General features: G+C 46.6%; 1 protein-coding gene and 1 pseudogene across 2 annotated transcripts; one reads left to right on the top strand and one right to left on the bottom strand.

Moving 5' to 3' along the window:
• Window positions 1–27,755, top strand: part of LOC120990672 — a 138,122-nt pseudogene that overhangs the window by 81,098 nt on the left and 29,269 nt on the right.
• Window positions 436–27,606, bottom strand: LOC120991232 (oocyte zinc finger protein XlCOF6.1-like). Of its 2 annotated transcripts, XR_005776575.1 has the most exons (3): window positions 27,532–27,606; window positions 27,275–27,395; window positions 20,221–20,274 (listed from the first exon to the last, which is right to left on the bottom strand). XR_005776575.1 is itself a non-coding variant. In XM_040420094.1 (2 exons), the coding sequence occupies exons 1-2, from the start codon at window positions 27,393–27,395 to the stop codon at window positions 1,027–1,029; spliced, it is 1,338 nt and encodes a 445-aa protein (XP_040276028.1). In that variant the 5' UTR covers window positions 27,396–27,500; the 3' UTR covers window positions 436–1,026. The 2 variants fall into 2 exon arrangements, 1 of the variants encoding a protein (XP_040276028.1); XM_040420094.1 differs by lacking the exons at window positions 20,221–20,274; window positions 27,532–27,606 and adding an exon at window positions 436–2,243 and having other exon boundaries at window positions 27,275–27,500.

The following is a 27,755-nucleotide window of genomic DNA, read 5'->3' as shown; positions in this document are numbered from 1 at the left end:
GTTAATTAACAGATGTGACATCACAAGCGATTCCCACCACCGATATATCCCTCAGCTCCAGTATCCAGATAGGTTTACCATTAAACCGCAGGAATGTACATATGGGGTTAATTATCACCGTTCACCCAGTCAGATAAAATCAGTGATATAGTCATCATGCCCCCAATATCACTGTCTCTGCACAGGACGGTTAGTCTGTAAGAGCAATGAAGGTCACAGCGCTAGGAGAAAATATATGAGCCAAAAAGACAATGTCTGTCAGTGACAATAGAAGATTTTATTTTAGCTTTAAATACTGTTTTAATGAAATATTAACATGTCTATATATTTACATACATTATTACATGGAGCATCGTTACTTCCCCCCATGTCACTCTGGACTGTCCCGCAGTGTGGGTGAAGGTGTGAATACAGAGAAAAGAAGCAAAATTCATGGGGACAGTTCATCTTCACTGCTCTGGAAGTAAACAAGGCTCTTCTTCTCTTCCTTATATCCACAATACTTTTCCTCCATGGACCTCAGTCACCGTTGACCTCAGAGAAATATAATATGGTCTTTTGGCAGATGCAGGATAATTCCACCCAAAAAATAAATATTTTTATTGGCCTTTAGGCTGTAGCTACATGGCGACATGTTATGTGATATCAAAATCACAGTGTCGCATTGTGACACTGCCTCTAATTGTCAATGCGGTCAAAATATGATGCTACGTGTCATGACAGTGACAAAAAATCCAATACTTGGATTTTTGGTTCCAGGTCATATGTGACTTTGCTATTGTAAAACACAATGCTAGTTTTTTTTATACAGAAATCTTAGCTGTAAAATAGCTGCACAACAGCTATCGTGTGACTTTCTGTCACATGGTACATGTTACCATGTAGCCTCAGGTTACTGGCCTGTAAATAATAGGACTTAAAGAAATTTTTATAGTATTTCCTATATTCCAAAAAATAATGTTTTTTTCTGATGTGATGAGTTTTAGAATTTGTTTTCCTTACAGAACACTTTCAACATATAAAACATCAAAATGCCTTCTCTCCTGTGTGACGTCTCCGATGACGCTTAAGTTTGGCTTCAGTATTAAAACATTTTTCACATTCTGAACATGAATATGGTTTCTCTCCTGTGTGAGTTCTCTGATGTTTAACAATTTGTGATCTTGTTGTAAAACATTTCCCACATTCTGAACATGAATATGGCTTCACTCCTGTGTGAGTTCTCAAATGTGTACCTAGATGTGATTTATCTATAAAACATTTCCCACATTCTGAACATGAAAATGGTTTCTCTCCCGTGTGACCTCTCTCATGTGTAACAAGACTTACTTTATTTGTAAAGCATTTCCCACATTCTGAACATGAATAAGGCTTCTCTCCTGTGTGAATTCTCTCATGTCTCACAAGTTGTGCTCTCTCTATAAACCATTTCCCACATTCTGAACACGAATACCGCTTGTCTCCTATGTGACTTTGCCTATGCCTAACAAGACTTGATTTAAATGAGAAGCACTTCAAACATTCTAAACATGCAAATGGCTTCTCTCCTGTATGAACTCGCTGATGTCTAACAAGACTTGAACTCACTGAGTAGCACTTAAAGCATTCTGAACAGGAATATGGCCTCTCTCCTGTGTGACTTCTCTCATGTCTAACAAGATGCGATTTATCTCTAAAACACTTCCCACATTCTGAACAGGAATACGGCTTCTCTCCTGTGTGAATTCTCTCATGTGTAACAAGATGTGATTTCTTTGTGAAGCACTTCCCACATTCTGAACAGCAGTATCGCTTCTCCCTTGTGTGAATTCTTCCATGTGTAGAAAAGTTTGATGTTTTTTTCAACTTTTTACCACACTGGTACCTTTTACCTCCTTTCTGGCCTGTACTTGTGGTAACAATCTGTGATTGGTTAGGAGAAGGTTCCTCGTGATTAAAGGGATTATGTGACAGATCTGTACTGTGGAGTCCTGGATGTACATTAAGTGTAATGAGGTTTTCTCTGGAAGAGCACGGCATGATATCTTCATCTTCTGCTTTATAAGTTAGTGATAACATTATGTTTTCCTCAGAATTCTGGTCAGGAGAAGGTTCATCATGGTTAGGGATAATATTTGATAGTCCTGGAGGTACAGTAAGGGTAATGAGGCTTTCTCTTGAAGAGTGCAGCATGATATCTTCATCTTCTGCTTTATAATTTAGTAACAATATAACATTTCCATTACAATTTTTACTGGGGTTTTCTGTGAAGATAAAAATTTGAATTTCCGATTTCTTTCCAAACTACAGAGTAGACAAACATAGATAATTTCTATTAGGGCTCATGCACACGACAATATGTATTCTGCGGTCCGCAAAAAAACCCAGATGACATCCATATTGCATCTGTTTATTTTTGCCGATCCATTGTAACAATGCCTGTCCTTGTTTGCAAAAGGGACAAGAATAGGACATGTTCTATTTTTTCAGAGGAACGGACTTGTGGACATAAGAAACGGAATGCATACGGAGTCATTTCCGTTTTTTTTTTTTTTTGCAGACCCATTGAAGTGAATGGTTCCGCATAGGAGCTGCAAGAAAAAACAAAAAACGGAACAGACACGGAAAGAAAATACGGTTGTGTGTATGAACCCTTTGACTGGAAGTGGATCCAGGAGAAACTAGAGGTCCAAATTATTCATTTGCAATTCACTCTTAACTTTGGTTCAAAATATTGCACAAAAAAATGTACCAAAAATGTACAGCCTTATAAAGCTTTGTGCAACACTCATAAAAACTCCAGGATTCTAGTCTACATCCGGTCACCACTTTTATTACACAAACATAGCTCAAAAATGTGAAAAATCTGACTATGACTGGCAATCAAGCCTTCTTACCTTCTCATAACACATTTGGCCCTTCAATGCCAAATGGGCACCATGTGCATACAATATGTTAACCTAAAAAAGATCCATCACCACATTCCTTAACCCAAACTGCATTGGTTATTAACCCCTTAAGGACCGGGCTCATTTTCACCTTAAGGACCAGGCCATTTTTTGGAAATCTGACCAGTGTCACTTTAAGTGCTAATAACTTTAAAACGCTTTGAGTTATCCAGGCCATTCTGAGATTGTTTTTTCGTCACATATTGTACTTCATGACCCTGGTAAAATGAAGTCAAAAATTATTTTTTTTTTGCACAAAAAAAATACCTAATTTACAAAAAATTTGAAAAAATTTGCAAATTTCAAAGTTTCAGTTTCTCTACTTCTGTAATACATAGTAATACCCCAAAAAATTGTGATGACTTTACATTCCCCATATGTCTACTTCATGCTTGAATTATTTTGGGAATGATATTTTATTTTTTGGGGATGTTATAAGGCTTAGAAGTTTAGAAGCAAATCTTGAAATTTTTCCGAAATTTACAAAAACTCAATTTTTTAGGGACCAGTTCAGGTGTGAAGTCACTTTGCGAGGCTTACATAATAGAACCCACCCAAAAATGACCCCATCTAAGAAACTACACCCCTTAAGGTATTCAAAACTTATTTTGCATACATTGTTAACCCTTTAGGTGTTGCACAAGAGTTATTGGCAAATGGGGAGGAAATTTGAGAATTTCATTTGTTTTGTCTAATTTTTCATTTTAACCCATTTTTTCCACTAACAAAGCAAGGGTTAACAGCCAAACAAGACTGTATCTTTATTGCCCTGACTCTGCCGTTTACAGAAACACCCAATATGTGGCCGTAAACTACTGTACGGCCACACAGCGGGGCGTAGAGTGAAAGGTGCGCCGTTTGGTTTTTGGAAGGCTGATTTTTATGGACTGGTTTATTTACACCATGTCCCATTTGAAGCCCCCTGATGCACCCCTAGAGTAGAAACTCCCTAAAAGTGACCCCATCTAAGAAACTACACCCCTCAAGGTATTCAAAACTGATTTTACATACGTCATTAACCCTTTAGGTGTTGCACAAGAGTTATTGGCAAATGGAGATGAAATTTGAGAATTTCATTTTTTTGCCTAATTTTCAATTTTAACCCATTTTTTCCACTAACAAAGCAAGGGTTAACAGCCAAACAAGACTGTATCTTTATTGCCCTGACTCTGCTGTTCACAGAAACACCCCATATGTGGCCGTAAACTACTGTATGGCCACACAGCGGGGCGTAGAGTGAAAGGTGCGCCGTTTGGTTTTTGGAGGGCTAATTTTGCTGGACTGTTTTTTTTACACCATGTCCCATTTGAAGCCCCCCTGATGCACCCCTAGAGTAGAAACACCATAAAAGTGACCCCATCTAAGAAACTACACCCCTCAAGGTATTCAAAACTGATTTTACAAACTTTGTTAACCCTTTAGGTGTTGCACAAGATTTAATGGAAAATAGAGACACAATTTCAAAATTTCACATTTTTGGCAGATTTTCCATTTTAATATTTTTTTCCAGTTACAAAGCAAGGGGTAACAGCCAAACAAAACTCATTATTTATGGCCCTGATTCTGTAGTTTACAGAAGCACCCCATATGTGGTCGTAAACCGCTGTATGGGCACACGGCAGGGCGCAGAAGGAAAGGAATGCCATACGGTTTTTGGAAGGCAGGTTTTGCTGGACTGTTTTTTTTGACACCATGTCCCATTTGAAGCCCCCCTGATGCACCTCTAGAGTAGAAACTCCATAAAAGTGACCCCATCTAAGAAACTACACCCCTCAAGGTATTCAAAACAGATTTTACAAACGTTGTTAACCCTTTAGGTGTTCCACAAGAATTAATGGAAAATAGAGATTCAATTTCAAAATTTCACTTTTTCGGCAGATTTTCCATTTTAATATTTTTTTTCCAGTAACAAAGCAAGGGGTAACAGCCAAACAAAACTCTTTATTTATGGCCCTGATTCTGTAGTTTACAGAAACACCCCATATGGGGTCGTAAACTGCTGTACGGGCACACGGCAGGGCGCAGAAGGAAAGGAACACCATATGGTTTCTGGGAGGCAGATTTTGCTGGATTGTTTTTAGACACCATGTCCCATTTAAAGCCCCCTGATGCACCCCTAGGTTAGAAACTCCAAAAAAGTGGCCCCATTTTGGAAACTACGGGATAAGGTGGCAGTTTTGTTGGTACTATTTTAGGGTACATATGATTTTTGGTTGCTCTATATTACACTTTTTTGTGAGGCAAAGTAACAAAAAATAGAAATTCAGAAATTTCATCTTCATTTGCCATTAACTCTTGTGGAACACTTAAAGGGTTAACAAAGTTTGTAAAATCAGTTTTGAATACCTTGAGGGGTGTAGTTTCCAAAATGGGGTCATTTTTTGGAGTTTATACTCTAGGGGTGCATCGGGGGGGCTTCAAATGGGACATGGTGTCAAAAAACCAGTCCATCAAAAACTGCCTTCCAAAAACCATATGGCGCTCCTTTCCTTCTGCGCCCTGCCGTGTGGCCATACAGAAGTTTACGACCACATATGGGGCATTTCTATAAACTAAAGAATCAGGGCAATAAATATTGAGTTTTGCTTGGCTGTTAACCCTTGCTTTGTTATGGGAAAAAATGAATTAAAATGGAAAATTTGCCAAAAAATAGCTGTTTTGGCACTGTTTTTATTTTTTATTATTTACAACGTTCATCTGACAGGTTAGATCATGTGCTATTTTTATAGAGCAGGTTCATACGGACGTGACGATACCTAATATGTATACTTTTTTATTTATTTAGGTTTTACACAATAATATCATTTTTGACACAAAAAAAAAACATGTTTTAGTGTCTCCATAGTCTGAGAGCCATAGTTTTTTCAGTTTTTTGGCGATTGTCTCAGGTTGGGTATCATTTTTGCGGGATGAGATGACGGTTAGATTGGTACTATTTTGGGGTGCATATGACTTTTTGATCGCTTGCTATTACACTTTTTGTGATGTAAGGTAACAAAAAAATAGCTTTTTTGACACCGTTTTTATTAAAAAATTTTTACAGTGTTCACCTGTGGGGTTAGGTCATGTGGTATTTTTATAGATCAGGTTCTCACGGACATGGCAATACCTAATATGTCTACCTTTTTATAATTTATCAGGGTTTTACACAATAATATCATTTTTGAAACAAAAAAAAATCATGTTTTAGTATCTCCATAGTCTTAGACCCATAGTTTTTTTTATTTTTTGGGCCATTGTGTCATGTAAGGGCTCATTTTTTGCGGGATGAGGTGACGGTTTGATTGGTACTTTTTTGGCATACATGCGACTTTTTTGATCACTTTTATTACCTTTTTTGGGAAGTAAGGTGGGCAAAATTTCAATTTCCTCATAGTTTTTATTTTTTTATTTTTATGGCGTTCACCGTGCGGGGAAAGTAACATGACCGTTTTATAGATCAGGTCGTTACGGACGCGGCGATACCTAATATGTGTAGTGTATTTTTTTTTTTTTTTTTTATTCAGTGATAAATGTGTTTTTTTGAAACTTTACTTTTTTCACTTTTTTTAACTTTTTTTTTGACCCAGACCCACTTGGTTCTTGAAGATCCAGTGGGTCTGATGTCTGTATAATACAGTACAGAACAATATATATTGTACTGTACTGTATTTTACTTACACTGAACAGATCTATGCTTTTAGCATAGATCTGTTCAGCACCATGGACAGCAGGATGCCTGAGAGGCGTCCTGTTGCCATGGGAACCTTCCCCGTCTGCTCAGTACTGGTCAGAACTGCGCAGACGGGGAAGGGTAAGCACAGGGCTGAGGGGGGCTCTCTGGGGGCTCTCTCCCTCTCCCATCGGGGGGCTGCAAAGGCACAGCAGCCCCCCGATGGGAGAGGGAGGGAGCTCCCTGCGCTGTTAACCTTTTCCATACAGCGGTCCGTACGGACCGCTGTATGGAAAGGGTTAAACGGCTGACATCGCATCGCAGATGTCAGCCGTTTATACCAGGGTGCCAGCAATGTGCTGGCACCCTGGTATACCCACTAGACACCAACGATCATTCAAGGGGAGGCGGGCGGGGGATCCGCCTGCCGCACCGCCCGCCTCCCGCACCTTACCGCACCGCCTGCGACACCCCCCCTGCACCACCCGCCCACATAATATCATTATGGGGTGCAGGGGGGGTGAAAAATCTTTATTTTAGACATACTAAAGTTTCTGATCCGATCAGAAACTGCAGAAAGCGCTACAAACTGCAGGTCTGAATTGATCTCAGCGCTGTCACCATGTCTGCAGACATGGTGACAGTTAAATGCCATGACATGTATACTCATCATGGCGCGCTAAGTAGCAGTGCGCCATGACGAGTATACTCGTCATGGGTCGGGAAGATTTTCACACTATCTCCTTCTCTGATCGCTTCCCTGACAGGAATTGGGGCGATCAGAGAAGGAGACGCACATAGTCCCTCCCTAACCCCCCCTTACCTGCCCCGATGCGCTGCGATTGGTCCCTCTGCAGTAATGGACCAATCACAGCGATCGCGGGCGGGTCAGAGCGCCTATACAGTGCCTGCCGGCTTCTCTGGTTGCCTAGCAACCCCAGCACGCCGGCTTCACTGAAGCTTCAGCGCTTCGCTCCCTGCGCTGACACAGAGAGCCGATCACGTACATGCACGTGGGGATGCGGTGAGGCACCACATTCCCCCACGTACATGTACGTGATGTTGCGTGAAGGGGTTAAATAGATCTCTTAGACCTCATGAAGTTGGTGGATTCACTAGAAAAAAAAACATGCCATAATGTCCACATACAGCATAACCGGCGAGCTCTTCTAAGTGTACCTCCTCCCCTGCTGAAATCTTACACATGCTGCAGCCTCCCTTGGCTCTGCAATGAAGGGTCCCCCTTTTTACAGCAGCATTTTTAATTAAGACTTCTAATCTTATTTGCTGCTTTCTTTTACTGAAACATGCACTGAACATGAATGAGACAGCAGCAGGGGGGGAGGTGCACTTATATGAAATGATCAATTAAGCCATAGGTGGATAGAGAAAGAATTTAGCTCTCATGAGCATTCTCACTCTCTAGCTGGAGTCATAATATGCTGTGATAATATTCTAGGCTATGAAATGTTTCTAATTTACCACAAGGGACTATTCAAAGGCTTTCTGCCTGTAATAGGAAAGGTCACTTGTGTACATTTTCTCAGCACTCTTGGCATGAGTGTGGTGAGGGGTGAGAGAGAAAGATAAAGACACAATAGTTACATTTTTTTTTTTATTATGTTCACATCATTATTAGGGATGAGCTTCATCCAAAGTCGATTCGCATAAAACTTTGTTTTAATACTGTACGGAGCGGGTGCTCCGTACAGTATTAGAATGTATTGGCTCAGAGAGCCCAAGGTATTACTTTGTGAAGTCTCATGAGACTTTGTGTAATAACTTTGGAAGTTCCAAGGTACTCGAGTTTGGTACAAAGTTTTTTTTACAGTAGAAATTAATTTCCCTAATCCCTATACATATTCATATGTAACTAGTATATGTGCATGTTAAATTAACAGTTTAATAATGATTGGTTAAAAAAAAAAATCTGCAGAAAAATGATATGTATGAAGGTGATTGTCTAATAGCTTGCTATCCGTTTATTTTATATAAAAAGTAAACAGAGAGCAGCTTGCTGAACTCGGATCCAACCTATAACTGTGTTGTCTCTGGCTTCTCTCTCGCCATACAGTGATCACTATATACCTTTGTATATTCGGAACACCAGATAAAAGAAGGACTGTAGTCTTTATCTACAGATTTAAAGGGGAATTTCTACAATAATGTTCATTTTAATATCAGAAAGGAAAACAATGAAAAAAGATTGTACAGCCATTCTGACATGGAGTATAAAAGGTAAGTACACCGGTCTCATCGGGTCTAAAAGATCTATTTCATACTACATGCTGTTTATATTGTGAAATCTAGCGAGAGATCCTCTTTCATATTGTTACAGACAAATTGATAATGGCCACAATTTTTAACAAAATAAAGTGCAATGCATTATAGCACCTGTCTCAGGCTGAATTCATGGACATGACAATGAGGTCTATATAGCCTAATGGCTGCACAAGCACCATATCTCAGGTTAATAGACATCTTTAGTATGTAGTGATATAGAGTGAGGTTATCAATCAGATACTGTAATAAATTTGACAATAAGAATTCAGGGGAATGAGCCTGGAACTAATGAAGTGTCCTGTGAGTGCAGGTAATCATCACTGAGACATCTATGGGCCCTTGCAGATGAGCGTTGGTCACGCTGCGAGTCCGCAGCGCAGTTCCCGGCCTGAACTCCCAGCACTGCCGGGGGGCCACATAGCAATTTATTGATTTATGATGCTATGTAACCCATACAGTAGGGTGTTTCATTTTTCCAAAGATGTGATTTTCATATGACGAGTCTCAGCCCCGAGTCTCAGTGATGCAAACTATATATATGACAAATTTCAAGAAGATTGGATAATATTTAGGGGTTGCACACATTGATCACTTTTATTACTACTCTCACTCCTGTACCTAGGAGGTTGGTCTAAAAATGACTTCAGTTTCAGGATCCCAGGGGCTCTGCATCAAGCAAGGTGGATGGCAAAGGCAATATATGCACTTAAAATTGTCCTCTTCACTAAACAGTTGAATATTCCTAAACGAGAATTAAAAGGAATGAAACAGGTTGCACATTTTGTCAGCCTAATGTACAGTACAGACCAAAAGTTTGGACACACCTTCTCATTCAAAGAGTTTTCTTTATTTTCATGACTATGAAGGCATCAAAACTATGAATTAACACATGTGGAATGGTATACATAACAAACAAGTGTGAAACAACTGAAAATATGTCATATTCTAGGTTCTTCAAAGTAGCCACCTTTTGCTTTGATTACTGCATTGCACACTCTTGGCATTCTCTTGATGAGCTTCAAGAGGTAGTCCCCTGAAATGGTCTTCCAACAGTCTTGAAGGAGTTCCCAGAGATGCTTAGCACTTGCTGGCCCTTTTGCCTTCACTCTGCGGTCCAGCTCACCCCAAACCATCTCGATTGGGTTCAGGTCCGGTGACTGTGGAGGCCAGGTCATCTGGCGCAGCACCCCATCACTCTCCTTCATGGTCAAATAGCCCTTACTTTCAAAGTTTTCCCAATTTTTCGGCTGACTGACTGGCCTTCATTTCTTAAAGTAATGATGGCCACTCGTTTTTCTTTACTTAGCTGCTTTTTTCTTGCCATAATACAAATTCTAACAGTCTATTCAGTAGGACTATCAGCTGTGTATCCACCTGACTTCTCCTCAACGCAACTGATTGTCCCAACCCCATTTATAAGGCAAGAAATCCCACTTATTAAACCTGACAGGGCACACCTGTGAAGTGAAAACCATTTCAGGGGACTACCTCTTGAAGCTCATCAAGAGAATGGCAAGAGTGTGAAAAGCAGTAATCAAAGCAAAAGGTGGCTACTTTGAAGAACCTAGAATATGACATATTTTCAGTTGTTTCACACTTGTTTGTTATGTATATAATTCCACATGTGTTAATTCATAGTTTTGATGCCTTCAGTGTGAATCTCCATGACTATGAAAATAAAGAAAACTCTTTGAATGAGAAGGTGTGTCCAAACTTTTGGTCTGTACTGTATGTTCGCTTTTTGCACGAGGCAATTGTAAGTCGATGGGCTCCAAAGAATGATTTGGATATGCTACGTCTTCTGAGCACTTACCCAGATGCAGACGTTAAAAAAAAGTGCTCTCAAAGTTGCTAAGAGACACCTTTGGTATCTGTCAGAAAAAAACGTAGGATTGGCTTTTTTGGACGAAAGTATTACTCAGGCTGTTAAGGAAAATATGACAAAAAATTTTGAAACCAAACTTGCAAAGAAAAAGGAAATTAAAAGATTAGAGGGTAAAAACCTAGTTTTTGAAGGAAAAATAGATTTTTGTACTCACCGTAAAATCCTTTTCTCGTAGGATGCATTGGGGGACACAGCACCATGGGTATATGCCCAGCTGCCACTAGGAGGCTGACACTAGAAAGAAAAGTGTTGGCTCCACCCATCTGGGCTATACCCACTGCACATGCTGGAGCTAACCAGTTGGTCAAAAAAGCAGTAGGAGCAATAAACCGAACAAAAATAAGAAGCCAACATGTCCTAAACCAGAGATATGACGAGAACAAAAAACCCCGGGAAAAACCCGGAAGTCCAGAAATAACCAAAGAGGGCGGGATCTGTGTCCTCTAATGCATCCTACGAGAAAAGGATTTTACGGCGAGTACAAAAATCAATTTTTCTCGGGAATGGCATTGGGGGACACAGCACCATGGGACGTCCAAAAGCAATCCACGAGGGACGGAAGAAACAGCCATGCAAGACACCTAACACACAGCTGCTTACAGAACCTTGCAACCCAAGCTGGCAACGGCAGAGGCCAAGGAATGGGTCTGATAGAACTTCGAAAAAAAGGTGTGAAGCGAAGCCCAGGTGGCGGCCTTGCAGACCTGGGAAGCAGAAGCCTGATGACAAACCGCCAAAGAGGCCCCGACCGCCCTAGTGGAGTGAGCGGTCAACCGAAAGGGGAAAACCCTTTGCAACATAGGTCTCCTTGACAGCCGACCGAATCCAGCGGGAGGTGGTGGCTTTGGAAGCTTGCAGACCCTTACGAGGTCCATCAGGAACGACAAAGAGAGAGTCTGAACGCCTGAAAGACTCCGTTAACCGAAGGTACAGGCGGATCGCCCGAACGACATCCAGATGATGAAGGGATCTCTCCCTGGGATGAACGGGATTAGGACAGAAAGATTCAAGGACAATCTCCTCATTAATATGGAATGAGGACACCACCTTTGGGAGAAAGGAGGGAACCGGACGGAGGACCACTTTGTCCTGGTGGAACACAAGGTAGAGAGACTTGCAAGAAAGCGCAGCAAGCTCAGAGACTCTGCGGATAGAGGTAATCGCCACAAGGAAGGCGACCTTAAAAGAAGCGAAGGAAAGAGAGATATCCGTCAGTGGCTCGAAAGGAGAGGACTGAAGAGCGTCAATGACAAGGTTCAAGTCCCATGGCTCCACAGGGGAACGACAAGGGGGAGCACGGTGAGCGACCCCTGGAGAAAGGTCGTCACCTGAGGACGGGAAGCCAAAGTTCTCTGGAAAAGAACGAACAGGGCCGAAATCTGACCCTTAAGAGAGGCCAGACGAAGACCTTTGTCAAAACCAGCCTGGAGAAAAGATAGGATCCTAGGCACAGAAAAGCAGAGAGGGTGAAACTGGCCAGATTCACACCAGGCAAAATACGCCCGCCAGGTACGGTGATAAATTGGGGTTTGCGGGCGTGAAGCATAGTCTGAATGACAGACTCCGAGAGACCGCGGAACCTCAGGACCGCGGCCTCAATAGCCACGCCGTTAAACGCAGTTGAGGTAATTTCGGGTGGAATAGCAGACCTTGGGAAAGGAGGTCGGTGCGCAGAGGAAGCTGCCAAGGGACATCGGCGAGCACTAACATGAGGTCTGCGTATCCACGCCCTGCGGGGCCAATCAGGAGCCTCCTTGAGGCGCTTAAGTACCCGGGGAAGAAGCGGAAAGGGAGGGAAGAGGTAAAGGAGGCTGAACTGAGACCAAGGAAAAACCAGAGCATCCACCGCCAGTGCCTGAAGGTCCCGGGACCTGGCGACGTAAGACGGAATCTTGTGCTTCAGACGACAAGCGAACGGGTCCACGTCTGGGGTTCCCCACCGGCGACACTGGTGTAGAAACACTCGCCCGGGTCGAGGCGATGGCGACTTAGAAAGTCTGCCGCCCAATTGTCAACCCCGGGAATGTAGACTGCGGAGAGAGCGGTAACGTGTTCGCAAGGCTTCCCTGAGGACAGTCCCGCTTCTGGTATCCCCCTGGTGATTCAAGTAAGCCACGGCTGTGGACTTGTCCGACTGAATCCGGATCAGGAGACCGTCTAGCAGGGGAGTCCAGCGGCAGAGGGCAAGGAAAATGGCCCTGAGCTCCAGGACATTGATCGACAGGTCCGAAGACTCCTCCACTGACCACTGCCCTGAAGGCAGCCCCCCAACTCATCAGGCTGGCATCGGTGGTGATAACCTGCCAACCTGGCAGAAGGAAAGACCTGCCGAAAGAGACCATGCGAGGTAGGAGCCACCAACACAAGTCCCGGCGGACCTCTGAGGGAAGGCGGATCAGGCGATCGAGGCCTGACGGAGACTTGTCCTACCTGGAGAGAAGGGACCTCTGGAGAAGTCTGGTGTGCAATTGGGCATAGGGGATTGCCTCGAAAGAGGCCACCATGAGGCCCAGAACCCGCATACACGTCCTGATGGGAAGAGGGGACGGTTCGCAGAGGCGAGCCACCCCCAAATGGAGAGACGTCACCTTGACCTGGGAAAGAAAGACTCGCCCGGGGCGAGTGTTGAAGATCATGCCCAGGAAGGACATCCTCTGGGTGGGGACCAGGGAGGACTTGGGAAAATTCACCAGCCTCCCGAACTGGGACATAACTGAAAGGGCAATGTGGAGGCTGGACAGGTTGTCTGCGCGGGGAGGGGCCTTCACCAGAAGGTCGTCCAAGTAGGGAATCACCGCAACTCCCCTGGTACGCAGAAGAGCGATGAGGTGAGCCAATAACTTGGTGAAGACCCTCGGGGCAGAAGCCAGACCGAAGGGCAGGGCCACGAACTGAAGATGCAGTGAACCCACCGCAAAGCAAAGGAATCTCTGGTGGGAAGGGGCAATTCCATGGAGGCATCACAGAGGTACCAGGATGCTTGGAGAATTTGAGAGGCGAGGGCAGGAAGCTCACCTTGAGCAGAGTCCTGGGGAAAGGACCGGATGAGTTGTTTGGTCCAGACAAGGCAGGCCTTAGCCACCCAAGACGCAGCAAATGCTGGACGGACCGCGGACCCTGTTGCGACAAAAACAAATTTGTCTAAAGAGTCAATCCTCTTGTCAGAGGGATCCGACAAGGAAGCCGCGTCTGCCAAAGGAAGGGTGGTTGCCTTGGCCAGGCACGCCACCTGGGGATCAACCTGAGGTGGTTCAGACCATAGGTTGACTGACTCCTCTGCAAAGGGAAAAAGAGCGTCAGACGCCTTGGAGAGTTGAAGCAGTCTATCAGGGTGATGCACTTAGCCAGCAGTGGGTAGAGGTCCGCATGGTTAGGAAAAACCAAGGCAGGGCGCCTGGAATGGCAGAATGACACGGATTCCTGGGCCAAGGAGGAGGGGCCCTCCTGCACCCGGAGAGCATCCCTGACTGCCTTTATGAGATCCTACATGGCCGCAGACATAGATGCGCTCTGCTCAAATCCGGAGTCAGAGGTGTCCCCAGGAGCGGCAGGAATGGCAGAAGAGGAGACTTTGCCGGACTCAGACTTATCCAGGGAGTGAACCGAGGAAACCGAGGATGAGCGGGACCTGGTGTCAGATCGAGAGCGAACCCTGACCGTGGGAGGTTCCCTACTGGGGGTGGAGGCGGCCGTGATTTGGGCCGGCAAGCGATCCAGCGACTGCACAATAGATTGGGAGAGACTGGCAAGGTTCCCTATGGCTTGGGACAGGGACGCGGCCCAATCAGGGAGGACTGACACAGCAGTGGCGGCCGGGGCGGCTTGGGAGGGCCTGAGAGCCAAACACTGTGCGCAGACGGGATCAGATTGACCGCACGGCATCTTTTGGTTGCAGCGATTGCAAGCAAAATAAGTGACAATCCCAGGAGGGGGATTAGGGACAGGGTCCTGTCTGGCAGAGGACATGAGGGCTAGGATGGAGCCTGTAAGAAAGAAAAACAGCCAGCCGAAGCTGTCCTACCAGACCCCAGGTGCTGTGTCCCGAAAATGCAGCAGCGGCTATAGAGGGACTGTGCGCCGGACTCGGATGGAGACCTGCGTGAGGTGCCAACAAGATGGAGGAGACCTCTCTCCTCGGTGTCTCCAGCAGAAAGACCCGCCCCTCGGGCAGAAAGCCCACGCCAGGACGGGATTGGAGAAAAGGAAAAAGCTCCTCCCATAGTCCTCCCCAGGAAGGAATGTCCACAAGAAGTGCAGGAAACAGGCAGGGGGCGGGACAATTGAGGCCAGGTAGGCCGGAAAAAAGCCGTGGCCTCGATTTGCAAGCGTGCGGGAGAAAAAGCGACGACCGAAAAAGAAAAGAGGGGGGCCAGAAAGAGCCAGGAGCCAAGCGGTAGAGGCCTAGAGAAAACTGAGGCCTAGGCCGGGCAAAAAGCCGGGGCCTAGATTAGAGGACGGGGGAGCATACAGGAGAGAGAATGTGATCCCCCATGAGCCCCTAAGGGCCTTGCGCCCGCCAATCCCCCAAGAGAGCTGGAAAGAAAGGGGGGCAAAGGCGCCTAGACTATGAAGATGGAAGATCCTCCCCCCCCTAATACTGGGAGAACTGGGGCCCGCTAGTACTGGGGAATTGAGATGCCAGGGGGCTATACTTACCCTCAGACATCTTCAGGCGCAGCAGGGTCGCCCCATCAGCAGACTCAACAGGGGGACCTGGGAATGCCGGCATCCACTGCAGATGCAGTTCTGGGGACTGGGCGATCGGCTAGGTACAAGGTACGTGCCCGCAGGGGGTGCAACTATGGAGGAAGTCCACCATGGAGCCCCAGGCTGCTGAACACTGTGGAAGAAGAAAAAAGAAAGAAAAAAGCAGCAGGACCAGCAAAGAAAAAAAGAGGAGGTCATGTCTGCCTCCTATGACACTAGAGAAAAACTGGTTAGCTCCAGCATGTGCAGTGGGTATAGACCAGATGGTTGGAGCCAACACTTTTCTTTCTAGTGTCAGCCTCCTAGTGGCAGCTGGGCATATACCCATGGTGCTGTCTCCCACAATGCCATTTATGAGAAAACACCTGAGCCATTTTGTTACTAATAAAACAAATAAGTTCTTTGAATTGTTTGGGATCCACGACGTGACAGAATACTGCAGTGATTCTCTAAGAAGCCATGTTAACGCTCTTAAGGTGGCCAATGATATCGCAGAAAGAGGAATTGCTCTGATAAAAAAGTTTAACCAATCGGTCAGGGACGAACAACAAAAACAATTCTTGTTGAGGATAGTCGAGCATCACAGAAAAGTTGTCACCGAGCTAACGAAAGAAGGGATTGCGTAGTTTAAAGTTGATTAATAGAACACATGTTCTGCCTGTCATACTACCTATTAATCTTAGTGTCTAGTTTTAATATTATTTTAATTTTGTGATTTCTAGTTTTCCCAATAAAAGTAATTAACATTGAAAATTCTTATTTTTTGCCTACTTTTACAAAACTAATCAAAGTGTGCAACCTCTAAATATTATCTAATCTTCTTGAAATTTTGCATATATATCTTATACATCACTGAGACTCGGGGCGTAAGCAAAGTCTGCAGAAATTTTACATTTTATTTTTTTCCATTACAAAATGAAACACCCTATCGTACATTCCAGAACTGTAAGGCCCCTTTCACACGGGCGAGTATTCCGCGCGGATGCAATGCGTGAGTTGAACGCATTGCACCCGCACTGAATACCGACCCATTCATTTCTATGGGGCTGTTCACATGAGCAATGATATTCACGCATCACTTGTGCGTTGCGTGAAAATCGCAGCATGCTCTATATTCTGCGTTTTTCACGCAACGCAGGCCCCATAGAAGTAAATGGGGTTGCGTGAAAATCGCAAGCATCTGCAAGCAAGTGGGGATGCGGTGCGATTTTCACGCACGGTTGCTAGGAGACGATCTGGATGGAGACCCGATCATTATTATTTTCCCTTATAACATGGTTATAAGGGAAAATAATAGCATTCTGAATACAGAATGCATAGTAAAATAGCGCTGGAGGGGGTTAAAAAAAATAAAAAAAATAATTTAACTCACCTTAGTCCACTTGATCGCGGAGCCCGGCATGTCCTTCTGTCTCCTTTGCGGAACAGGACCTGTGGTGACCTCACTCCGGTCATCACATGATCTTTTACCATGGTGATGGATCATGTGATGGATCATGTGATGACCGGAGTGACGTCACCACAGGTCCTGTTCAGCAAAGGAGACAGAAGGAAATGCCGGCTGCGCGATCAAGTGGAGTAAGGTGAGTTAAATTATTTTTTATTTTTTTTAACCCCTCCAGCGCTATTTTACTATGCATTCTGTATTCAGAATGCTATTATTTTCCCTTATAACCATGTTATAAGGGCAAATAATACAATCCACAGAACACAGATCCCAAGCCCGAACTTCTGTGAAGAAGTTCTGGTTTGGGTACCAAACATGCGCGATTTTTCTCACGCGAGTGCAAAACGCATTACAATGTTGTGCACTCTCGCGGAAAAATCGCGGGTGTTCCCGTAACGCACCTGCACATTTTCCCGCCACGCCCGTCTGAAAGAGGCCTAAGGGTTACATAGCGTCATAAATCAATATAATGCTATGCAACCCCGTCAGTGCTGGGAGGTCAGGCCGGGAGCTGTGCTGCAGACTCGCAGCGTGACCAACGTTCGTCTGCAAGGGCCCTATACGTTACAGACAGTGGGTGTGGAACCCCTGCGTCAGCCAAACAGTTTGGCTTAGGGCTATACCTAAGGGCATTTTTTAGGAAAGTTCCTTTGTTTTCACCCATTAACCCGAACACAGGGATCTGATCTTTGCTGCAGGGGAGCCACCAGGACTGTACTTCCTGGAGTAGCCCCAGTGTGGTTCACAGCTGACCTACAAGCAACAAAGGATCAGGCCATACTTGTAGAGAGAAACAGACCGAGGTCAGTGCAGGCAGACTTTGTGTATATCCATGTAACAAGTCCCCAAGTGGAACTTAAAAATGTAAAAAAATAAATTATATATAAATAGAAAATTTACTTTCTACTCATTTATGATTAGTTAAAAAAAATGAAAAAAATTAACTACACATAATTGGCATCATTGTGTCCGTAACAACCTAATCTATGAAATCATCGCATTCCAGTAAAATCCGCGGATCAAAAGCCAAATGGAGCACCTTCCCTCCTGAGCCCCGTTGTGTATCCATACAGCAGGTTATGGTCACACATGGAGTTTTGCCATAATGGTGTAACAATTTTTGCTGTGCTTTTTTTCCCAGTTACCCTTTGGAAAAATGAAAAATTTGTTAATTACCGTTAACTAATTTTTGATTTTCATGCCCAACTGTAATAAAAAGTCTATGAAACATTGTTGGATTAAAATGCTCACTGCACCCCTATATCATTGTAGTTTCCAAAATGGGGCCTTTTGGGGGCATTTCTAATGTATCAGCACCTCAAGGCCTCTGCAACATGAAATTGTACCTGAAAAACTTCCTAAAAAATGGGGAGCCTAAAATCCACAAGGTGCTAGTTCAATTTTGAGGCCGTTATTTGACTTAAGTAGCATCTAGGGCCACATACTGTAAGGGATATTTATAAAAACTGCAGAATCACAGAGTAATAAATATGAAATATTAGCTCTATTTTATCAGCTGCTGCATTCCCCAAAAAATTATTAAATATGAAAATCTTTTACTGTATTTTTGGACTGTAAGACACAATTTGTTCCCCAAAAAATGGGGGGAAAGTGGCAGCGAGTCTTATAGTCCGAATACTAATAACCGCTTCCATTATGGGGGGAGGGCACTGGGAGGTGAGGACAGTAGTGCACTGGGTCTACTCACCCTCCCTAGTCTTCTAACGGGTCCCGCTGCTGTGTCCTGACCATGGACAGCCGCAGGACGTAGTGCACGTAGGCGCGCACTATGACCTGACGCTGTGTGCAGTCAGGTCATACTACATAGCGGGACCTGGAAGAAGCGATGGAGCGGTGTGTCCTGGATCTGCAGCACTGTCCGGAGCAAGCAAAGTAACTTTGTAACGTCTGATCTGAGGTCTGATGGGGGTCCGATCTGAGGCTGATGAGGGCTGGGGGGATCCGATCTGAGGATGATTGGGGGTCTGATCTGACTCTGATGGAGGCTGGGGGGAGTCTCATCCGAGGATGATGGAGCTTGGGGGTCTGATCGGAGGTCTGATGATGAATGGAAATCTGATTTGGATAAAATGGCTGCTAAACTTATAAGCCTGTTAACCTCTGTGGCAGTGGAGCTGCCAGAAGGCCATATGAGAGCTATTAAAGGTGTATCTCACCCAGAGGAAGGTAGGTGAGAACAAGAAAGGCAGGGAAAATAGGTTTTTCCCACTGTCTGCAGCAGCCAGGTCGGTAATTAAGAGTATTATCAGCCAGCTGTGGAGCTCGGATAAATGTGGGCTGAGCGCCTCAATCAGGGCTTCCAGTCGGCGGAAAGAGCCGGCTGCGCCAAGGCCTGCGGGAACAGGGACCCTCTAACCCTGGGTAGGGTAAGCACCGTGCTGTGTTTTGGGGTGCTGGGTGGTAGACCCAGATCCCGATAGAGAGGGAGAAATACGGTGTAGTCAGTGGCCAGACGGCCGAGGATTTGTGTTTATGATTTATGTTTGGACTGCTGGAAAAGTGACAATAGAGCTGGCCGTGGCCAGTTTGCACCCAAATCTGCAGTGTTAGAGTGGCTTCTTGAGGTGTGAGACGGCGATCCTGGAGAGCTAAGTGACCCCGAGCTGTCACACCTCTCAAACTGTATTATGTACCATATGTCCCAACATAAAGTGGACATATGGTAAATATTAAGTATTTATTAACTATTTTGTCAGCAGTAAAAAAGGAGTCTTGAAAGCAGAAAAATTTTGGAAAATTGCAAATTTTGTTACATTTTCATTTAATTTGGGATTTTTTTTAATTAATAAAAACTAAATATATTAACCAAAATGTACCACTAACATGAAGTACAATGTGTCACAAAAAAGACTAATCTCAGAATCGCTTGGAAAAATAAAAGTGCTCCAAAGTTATTTCCACATAAAGTGGTAATAAGCAGCAGCCGGTGATCAGATTCTCCTCCTGCCCTGAAGGCACCAAGGACAGAATCTGAAGTCACTATCTCCATTCATGATTCCATACCTGTGGTGACATCTCCTGGAATGTCCTCCTCCACCTCACTCCTACACGGGGGATCGTCCATCATCCTCACTTCTTCATCCTCCACTGTAATATCAGTCAGATCTTCCCCCTGATTTGTCATCTGCAACAATTCAGTACAATACAGCAAACAGGTGGGAAATCTAACAGGTCCACATAAGAGACCCCCACAATCTATGACCCCTCTAGGACTGCATGACCCCCCTATATAGATGTGTATAGGGCTCAGCTCCATCTACCTGAGGATTCTCCAGGACCTTCTCCTCTGGACAGTCCTGGGAATACAGAGGATGGGGACATCTCTCTGGTGGATTTCTCCTCCTGGATCCATCTGTGGAGACACAAGCACACAGTGACTGTATACATGGCCTCCTGTAGATCTGTCTATAGATCAGAAAAAACAACTACTCCCAGTCTCACAAGAAAGTACTTAAAGAAAGCTCTAAATCTGTATCTGACGACATTGGTTTTCTCTGAGTCCCTGACAGAACCATGAGCGAGACTGCCGCCCTTCTGGACAGGAACCTCTGAGATCACTGAGACACAGATTCATTTGAAGGACAGTTATGTCCTTCTTGGGTTGATCCTGCTGATAGATGTAGTTTTATTGATAGATTTTTATAAAATGTACACTTATGGCAGAAACAACATAAAAACCTCTAAATGGAGTATACGCCGCAAAAGAAGTTGAAACTGAGGCAAAACTTGGGTTGGGAATTTCATGGACTCCATGTGGCTTTCTCATTGTTGATGAGCAGTGAATTTTTAAACTGTGAGGTTAATAAAAGGCTCATTGGAAAGTGTCCAGACACCGCCATGTCCCTGCATTGCGTTACGGAGGTGATGAAGCAGTGACTAATGGGATGTGAATTTCTATTTGGATCTGTTTCTCATCTCGGATGGTCGTCTGTGTCATGGTCTTACCTGCTTGCTGCTCTCCTTCGTTTGACATGTGCTGGCGGCCATCTTGGTTTCTGGGTTTCTTGTAGCCTTCCACCCTGCGGCTCCTCCTTCCCCTGGGAGGAGCTGGATGCCTAGCTCATATATATAGGAGGTCTGTGGCTTCAGTTCCTTGCTTGGTCCTCTTGTGTTCACATGCTTCTAAGACTGCTGCTGCTTCTGGTTCCTGATCCTGGCTTCGTCTGACTACCCTGCTGGTTCCTGATCCTGGCTTCGTCTGACTACCCTGCTGGTTCCTGATCCTGGCTTCGTCTGACTACCCTTCTGGTTCCTGACCTCTGGCTTCGCAAAGACTCTGCTCGGTTTCACCATCCGTTTGGACTTTTGCTTTACAGCTTTATTTTAAATAAAGCCTTCTTATTTTCACTTATCCCTTGTTGTACGTCTGGTTCATGGTTCCGTGACATTAGGACCAAGCCATGAATTCTGACGGTACAGGGCCATCCTCGCTACCCACGCTGGTTGCCAGACTTGATCAGCAGGATCACCTGTTGGGTCGGTTCGCTGTGGCGTTGCAAACCCTGCTTGAACGCACGGCTCATTTCGCTCCCGTTGCCGATGGGTCGGTTGTCGCTCCTGGGCTCGCTCCTACTGCCGCTCCGGTTGTTGCGCCAGAGTCTACCCCGACACCTGTTGTTGCGCCTGCGGTGTTTCGGGGTATGACCGGTTCTGCCCCTCTTCCACAGCGCTTTGGGGGAGAGCCAACTCAGTGCCGAGGTTTCCTTAACCAGGTGGGCATTTATTTCGAGTTGCTGCCACATGCCTTTCCTACTGAGAGATCAAAGGTGGGCTTCTTGATCTCGCTGCTCTCGGACAAGGCCTTGGCCTGGGCCAGCCCTTTATGGGAGAACAACAATCCGGTGGTTGCCGAGTTTTCCGGTTTTGTTGCTTCTCTTCGGAAGGTATTCGATGTGCCGGCTCGTGCTGCCTCTGCTGCGAAGCTCCTTATGTCCATCAGACAGGGTTCACGATCCGTAGCTGAATACGCCATTGAGTTTCGTACCCTGGCAGCAGAGGTGGGCTGGAATAATGAGGCTCTGGTCGCTGCTTTCTCTCATGGTCTCTCGGATGCCTTGAAGGATGAGGTTGCAGCTAAGGACCTACCAGTTGAGCTCGAGTCTCTTATTTCTTTCCTGATTTTGATTGACACCAGACTCAGGGAGAGACCTTCCTTTAAGGAGAACCTGCGGAGGTCTTCTAACAGATTGGTGCCTACGTTTGCTGTCCCACCCGTGCCTCCCTCTCCTCCCACGCCTCCTGGGGATGACTTGTCTGGGGGTGAACCCATGCAGCTGGGGTTTGCTCGCCTGTCCGAGGGGGAGAGGGCACTCCGGAGACGCGAGGGCCGATGCATGTACTGTGGTCTCGGTGGGCATTTTCGGTTGGCATGTCCGAACCGTCCGGGAAACGCTCGTACCCCGAGATCCTGTCGGGGGCAGATCTTGGGTGGAGTCTCCTCGTCCCCGGTTTCCCGTGTTGACAAACCACTGATCACTGTTGTCCTCTCCTGGGTCGGGGGCTCGGTGACGACCCAGGCGTTGGTGGACTCTGGTGCTGGTGGTTTGTTCATTGATAGTGTGTTCGCTGCCGCCAATTCCATTCCTCTGCAGGCTCGAGGTTCCCCACTGGCTCTTGAGGCGATAGACGGCAGACCCCTTCTGCCGCCACACGTGACTCATGAGACCCTTCCAGTGGGGATAGCCATTGGTGCCGTTCACAGAGAGTCGGTCTGCCTCCAGGTTATTTCGTCTCCACACTACTCGGTGGTCTTGGGGTACCCCTGGCTCCAGAAGCATAATCCGACTTTCGATTGGAGATCGGTCGAGATCCTCTCGTGGTCACCGCAGTGTGGGGCTAGTTGCATCCATGGGTCTGTCAAGTTGCTGTGTACTTCCTCGGACTCTCTGTTGCCTCCTGAATACGAGGAGTACCGGGATGTATTCGATAAGGTGCGCGCGGTTGCCCTACCTCCGCACCGCCCATACGATTGTGCCATAGAGTTACAATCTGGTGCCGTTCCTCCTCGTGGCAAAGTCTATCCACTGTCGGTAGCGGAGAATGAGGCCATGGAGGAGTACGTGAGGGAGGCGCTTTCACGCGGACACATTCGCAAATCTTCGTCCCCGGCAGGGGCTGGATTTTTCTTTGTGAAAAAGAAGGGCGGTGAGTTGAGGCCTTGCATCGATTACAGGGGTCTCAATCGCATCACGATCAAGAACGCTTACCCGATACCCTTGATTTCCGAGCTGTTCGATCGCCTTAAAGGGGCCACGGTCTTTACCAAACTCGACCTGAGGGCGGCATATAACCTGGTAAGGATCAAGGCGGGCGATGAGTGGAAGACCGCGTTTAACACCAGGACCGGTCATTACGAATCCTTGGTTATGCCCTTTGGGTTGTGCAATGCGCCCGCAGTCTTTCAGGAATTCATCAACGATGTTTTCCGTGACCTGTTGCAGCAGTGTGTGGTAGTCTATTTGGATGACATCTTGGTATATTCTGAATCCATGGAGGCCCACATTCTGGATGTCAGACGAGTGTTGCAACGGTTACGAGAGAACAAGCTGTTCGGTAAGCTTGAGAAATGCGAATTTCACCGATCCCAGGTAACCTTCTTAGGTTACATCATTTCCGCTGAGGGGTTCTCCATGGATCCTGAGAAGGTTTCGGCTGTCTTACAGTGGCCCCAGCCCAGTGGTCTTCGTTCCCTGCAGCGCTTTTTGGGCTTCGCCAATTATTATCGGAAGTTCATCAGGGACTTTTCCATGCTGGCCAAGCCTCTCACGGATCTGACCAGGAAGGGCAGTAATTCCCAGGTCTGGCCGCTCGAGGCCATCCGAGCTTTTGAGGCCCTAAAGTCCGCCTTTGTGTCGGCTCCGATTCTGTCGCATCCCAACCCTGGGTTGCCCTTTGTCCTCGAGGTGGACGCGTCTGAGACGGGAGTAGGCGCCCTTCTGTCTCAGCGTAGAACACCAGAGGGTCCTCTGCTTCCTTGTGGGTTTTACTCCCGGAAACTGTCTTCCGCGGAGTGCAACTATCAGATTGGTGACAGGGAGTTATTGGCCATCGTGCAGGCCCTTAAAGAATGGAGGCACTTGCTCGAGGGTTCGGTGGTTCCGGTTCTCATCCTGACGGACCACAAGAATCTGACCTACCTTTCTGAGGCCAAGAGATTGACACCACGTCAGGCCAGATGGGCTCTGTTCTTGTCACGTTTTAATTACGTGGTCTCCTACCTACCCGGTTCCAAGAACATCAGGGCGGATGCCTTATCACGGCAGTACTCCGAGCTGTCCAGGGAGGAGTCGATTCCGACTTCGGTCATACCTCCGAATCAGATCCTGGCCGCCATTCGCACCAGCCTGACCTCTCCCCTGGGTGAGCAGATTTTGGCGGCTCAATCTGGTGCTCCCTCTGGGAGACCCAACGGCAGATGTTTTGTGCCTGAGGAGTTGCGCACTCGGTTGTTGCGAACCTACCATAACTCCAAGACCGCGGGGCATCCTGGAAAGAATCAGCTGTCCTGGGCTGTTTCACGTCTGTTCTGGTGGCCTTCCCTACGTTCCGACATCGCCGCATATGTAGCGGCATGCTCCGTTTGTGCCCAGAGTAAGTCCCCTCGGCACCTTCCGTTGGGCCTTCTGCAACCCATAGCCACCGGGGAGCGCCCATGGTCACACCTGGGGATGGATTTCATTGTGGACCTCCCTGCATCCCGAGGCCATACGGTCATTCTCATGATTGTGGATCGGTTTTCCAAAATGTGCCACTGTGTTCCTCTCAAGAAGTTACCCTCTGCACAAGAGTTGGCCACGATTTTTGCCAGGGAGGTCTTCCGGTTGCACGGTTTGCCTAAGGAGATTGTGTCGGATCGGGGGAGTCAGTTTGTGTCCAGGTTCTGGCGCACCTTTTGCTCCCAGTTGGGGATTCATCTCTTCTTCTCCTCGGCCTACCACCCTCAGTCCAATGGGGCCGCAGAACGATCCAATCAGGCCTTGGAGCAATTCCTTCGTTGCTATGTCTCCGATCACCAAGACAATTGGGTTGACCTCCTGCCTTGGGCTGAGTTTGCCAGGAACACGGCGGTGAACTCTTCCTCTGGGACGTCTCCCTTCATGGCCAATTATGGGTTCCAACCTGCCGTGTTACCGGAGGTATTCTCTCCCCAGGATATTCCGGCTGTGGAGGATCACCTTTCCGTCCTACGTGCTTCTTGGGTACAGATCCAGAAGTCCCTTGAGGTCTCTGCGCAGCGCCAGAGACTCCAGGCTGATCGCAGACGAGCGCCTGCTCCTTCCTACCAGGTCGGAGACCGTGTATGGTTGTCCACCCGCAACCTCAACCTTCGAGTGCCCACTCCCAAGCTGGCGCCTCGCTTTGTTGGTCCCTTCCGAGTGCTTCGCAGGGTAAACCCGGTAGCCTATGCCCTTGCGCTTCCTGCTGGCATGCGGATCTCCAACGTGTTTCATGTCTCCCTGTTGAAGCCACTGGTGTGTAATCGTTTCACTTCCTCGGTTCCTCGGCCTCGTCCGGTCCAAGTGGGCAATCGTGAGGAATATGAGGTGAGCAATATCCTGGACTCACGCCTGGTCCGCGGTCGGTTGCAGTTTTTGGTCCATTGGCGTGGTTATGGTCCAGAGGAGCGTTCCTGGGTTCCCTCCGCAGATGTCCATGCTCCTGCCTTGCTCCGAGCCTTCCACGCACGCTTCCCTCAGAAACCGTTTTGTGCTCCGCGGAGGAGGGGCCCTTGAGGGGGAGGTACTGTCATGGTCTTACCTGCTTGCTGCTCTCCTTCGTTTGACATGTGCTGGCGGCCATCTTGGTTTCTGGGTTTCTTGTAGCCTTCCACCCTGCGGCTCCTCCTTCCCCTGGGAGGAGCTGGATGCCTAGCTCATATATATATAGGAGGTCTGTGGCTTCAGTTCCTTGCTTGGTCCTCTTGTGTTCACATGCTTCTAAGACTGCTGCTGCTTCTGGTTCCTGATCCTGGCTTCGTCTGACTACCCTGCTGGTTCCTGATCCTGGCTTCGTCTGACTACCCTGCTGGTTCCTGATCCTGGCTTCGTCTGACTACCCTGCTGGTTCCTGATCCTGGCTTCGTCTGACTACCCTTCTGGTTCCTGACCTCTGGCTTCGCAAAGACTCTGCTCGGTTTCACCATCCGTTTGGACTTTTGCTTTACAGCTTTATTTTCAATAAAGCCTTCTTATTTTCACTTATCTCTTGTTGTACGTCTGGTTCATGGTTCCGTGACAGTCTGGGGATTAGAGGGAGATTGGATTTACTTGATCTCCTCGTATTCTAGAACCAGCAGAGCGACAAGTAACACATTAGACCACCTACTTGTTCATTTTTGTGTCACACAGGCGCATCTTAAAGGGGTTGTCACATTCTGCCATTGCTAAGGCAAGGTGGTCAGCGCTCCACTGTTTCAATTGCTCCCATTGCAGTGCATTGGAGCTACAGATACAGTGAAGAACAGCAAGCTATGCTGTTTCCACGTTAAGCCCCGCCCCCGCGGAACTTTCCTGTTGTCTACTATCTCCCTATGGAGGAACCTTACAATCCTCGCGATGGACAGATTATAAGAGCAGCACAGATCAGCCACTGGTTTTTTAAGAGCACGTTCACACATGGCAGATCAGCAGCAGACATTTCTGTGACTGTCCCTTTCCTCTGAATGTGGCTTGTAATAAGGGGAGATCCGACCTCCTCCTCCAGTCACGTGTAGAAGGTTGTATCTCCTCTACACCCACATGAAGGGTGGGAGAACTACTGGACACTCACTATGATGGACTCTCCTATTTTCATTTTCATTTTTCAATAAAATAGGAATTCCCCCATTGATACTTGCAGTCTTTTATTTTTTGCTGAAACCACCAAATGTTATTCCAGGGGACAATCTGAATGTGGAGATACCGGATACATGGAATATTTTTCCCGTTTAAGTACTTTTGACTAATACAAATTTTCTTGGAAAATAGTAACATTTGTGCTTCTGCATTCCAAAACTGGGGGCTTAAAGAACGGGGGCTTACTCCCCTGGGAGTAAGAGGGGAGGTCACATGATCGCCAGACGAGACGTCCTGCAGCAGTGTTGAAGGTCTGAATCTTTACGTCACGTGACCGCCACTCAGAAAAGGGAGTCACAACCCAAAGTGAAAGGGGAGAGTATGTAGACACTTGTCTTAGGAGGACAGGTTTAGAGCGGCGTTATTTCCTTTTACTACAAAACCACTTTAACCATCATGAAGGAAATCTTAAAAATGTCTGCTGACGAGCCCAAAATGATGGTTAACCCTTTCCTGCACAATGCCGTACATGTATCTGGACAGAATCTGAAGTCACTTTCTCCATTCATGATTCCATACCTGTGGTGACATCTCCTGGAATGTCCTCCTCCACCTCACTCCTACACGGGAGATCGCCCATCATCCTCTCTTCTTCATCCTCCACTGTAATACCAGTCAGATCTTCTCCCTGATTTCTCATCTGTAACAATTCAGTACAATACAGCAGACAGGTGGGAAATCTAACAGATCCACATAAGAGACCCCCACAATCTATGACCCCTCTATGACTGCAGGACCCCCCTATCTACATGTGTATAGGGCCCTGCTCCATCTACCTGAGGATTCTCTGGGACCTTCTCCTCTGGACAGTCCTGGGAATACAGAGGACGGGGACATCTCTCTGGTGGATTTCTCCTCCTGGATCCATCTGTGGAGACACAAGCACACAGTGACTGAATACATGGCCTCCTGTAGATCTGTCTATAGATCAGACACTTCTCTCAGCTTCTTCACTTCTAGGTTTAGTAATCGGAGGAAATAACAATGTTCTGCTCCTCAC

The sequence above is a fragment of the Bufo bufo genome, chromosome 2 (assembly GCF_905171765.1).
Source record: "Bufo bufo chromosome 2, aBufBuf1.1, whole genome shotgun sequence".
NCBI classification, from domain to species: Eukaryota; Metazoa; Chordata; class Amphibia; order Anura; family Bufonidae; genus Bufo; species Bufo bufo.
This window is presented reverse-complemented; position numbering and strand designations above follow the sequence as displayed.

Coding starts and splice junctions, on each gene's coding strand:
- LOC120991232 (XM_040420094.1), bottom strand. CDS start 27,395: ATGAGAAATCAGGGAGAAGATCTGACTGGTATTACAGTGGAGGATGAA. Junction 2,244..27,274: donor TCCAGGAGATGTCACCACAG/GTATGGAATCAT, acceptor TTATCTTCACAG/AAAACCCCAGTAAAAATTGT.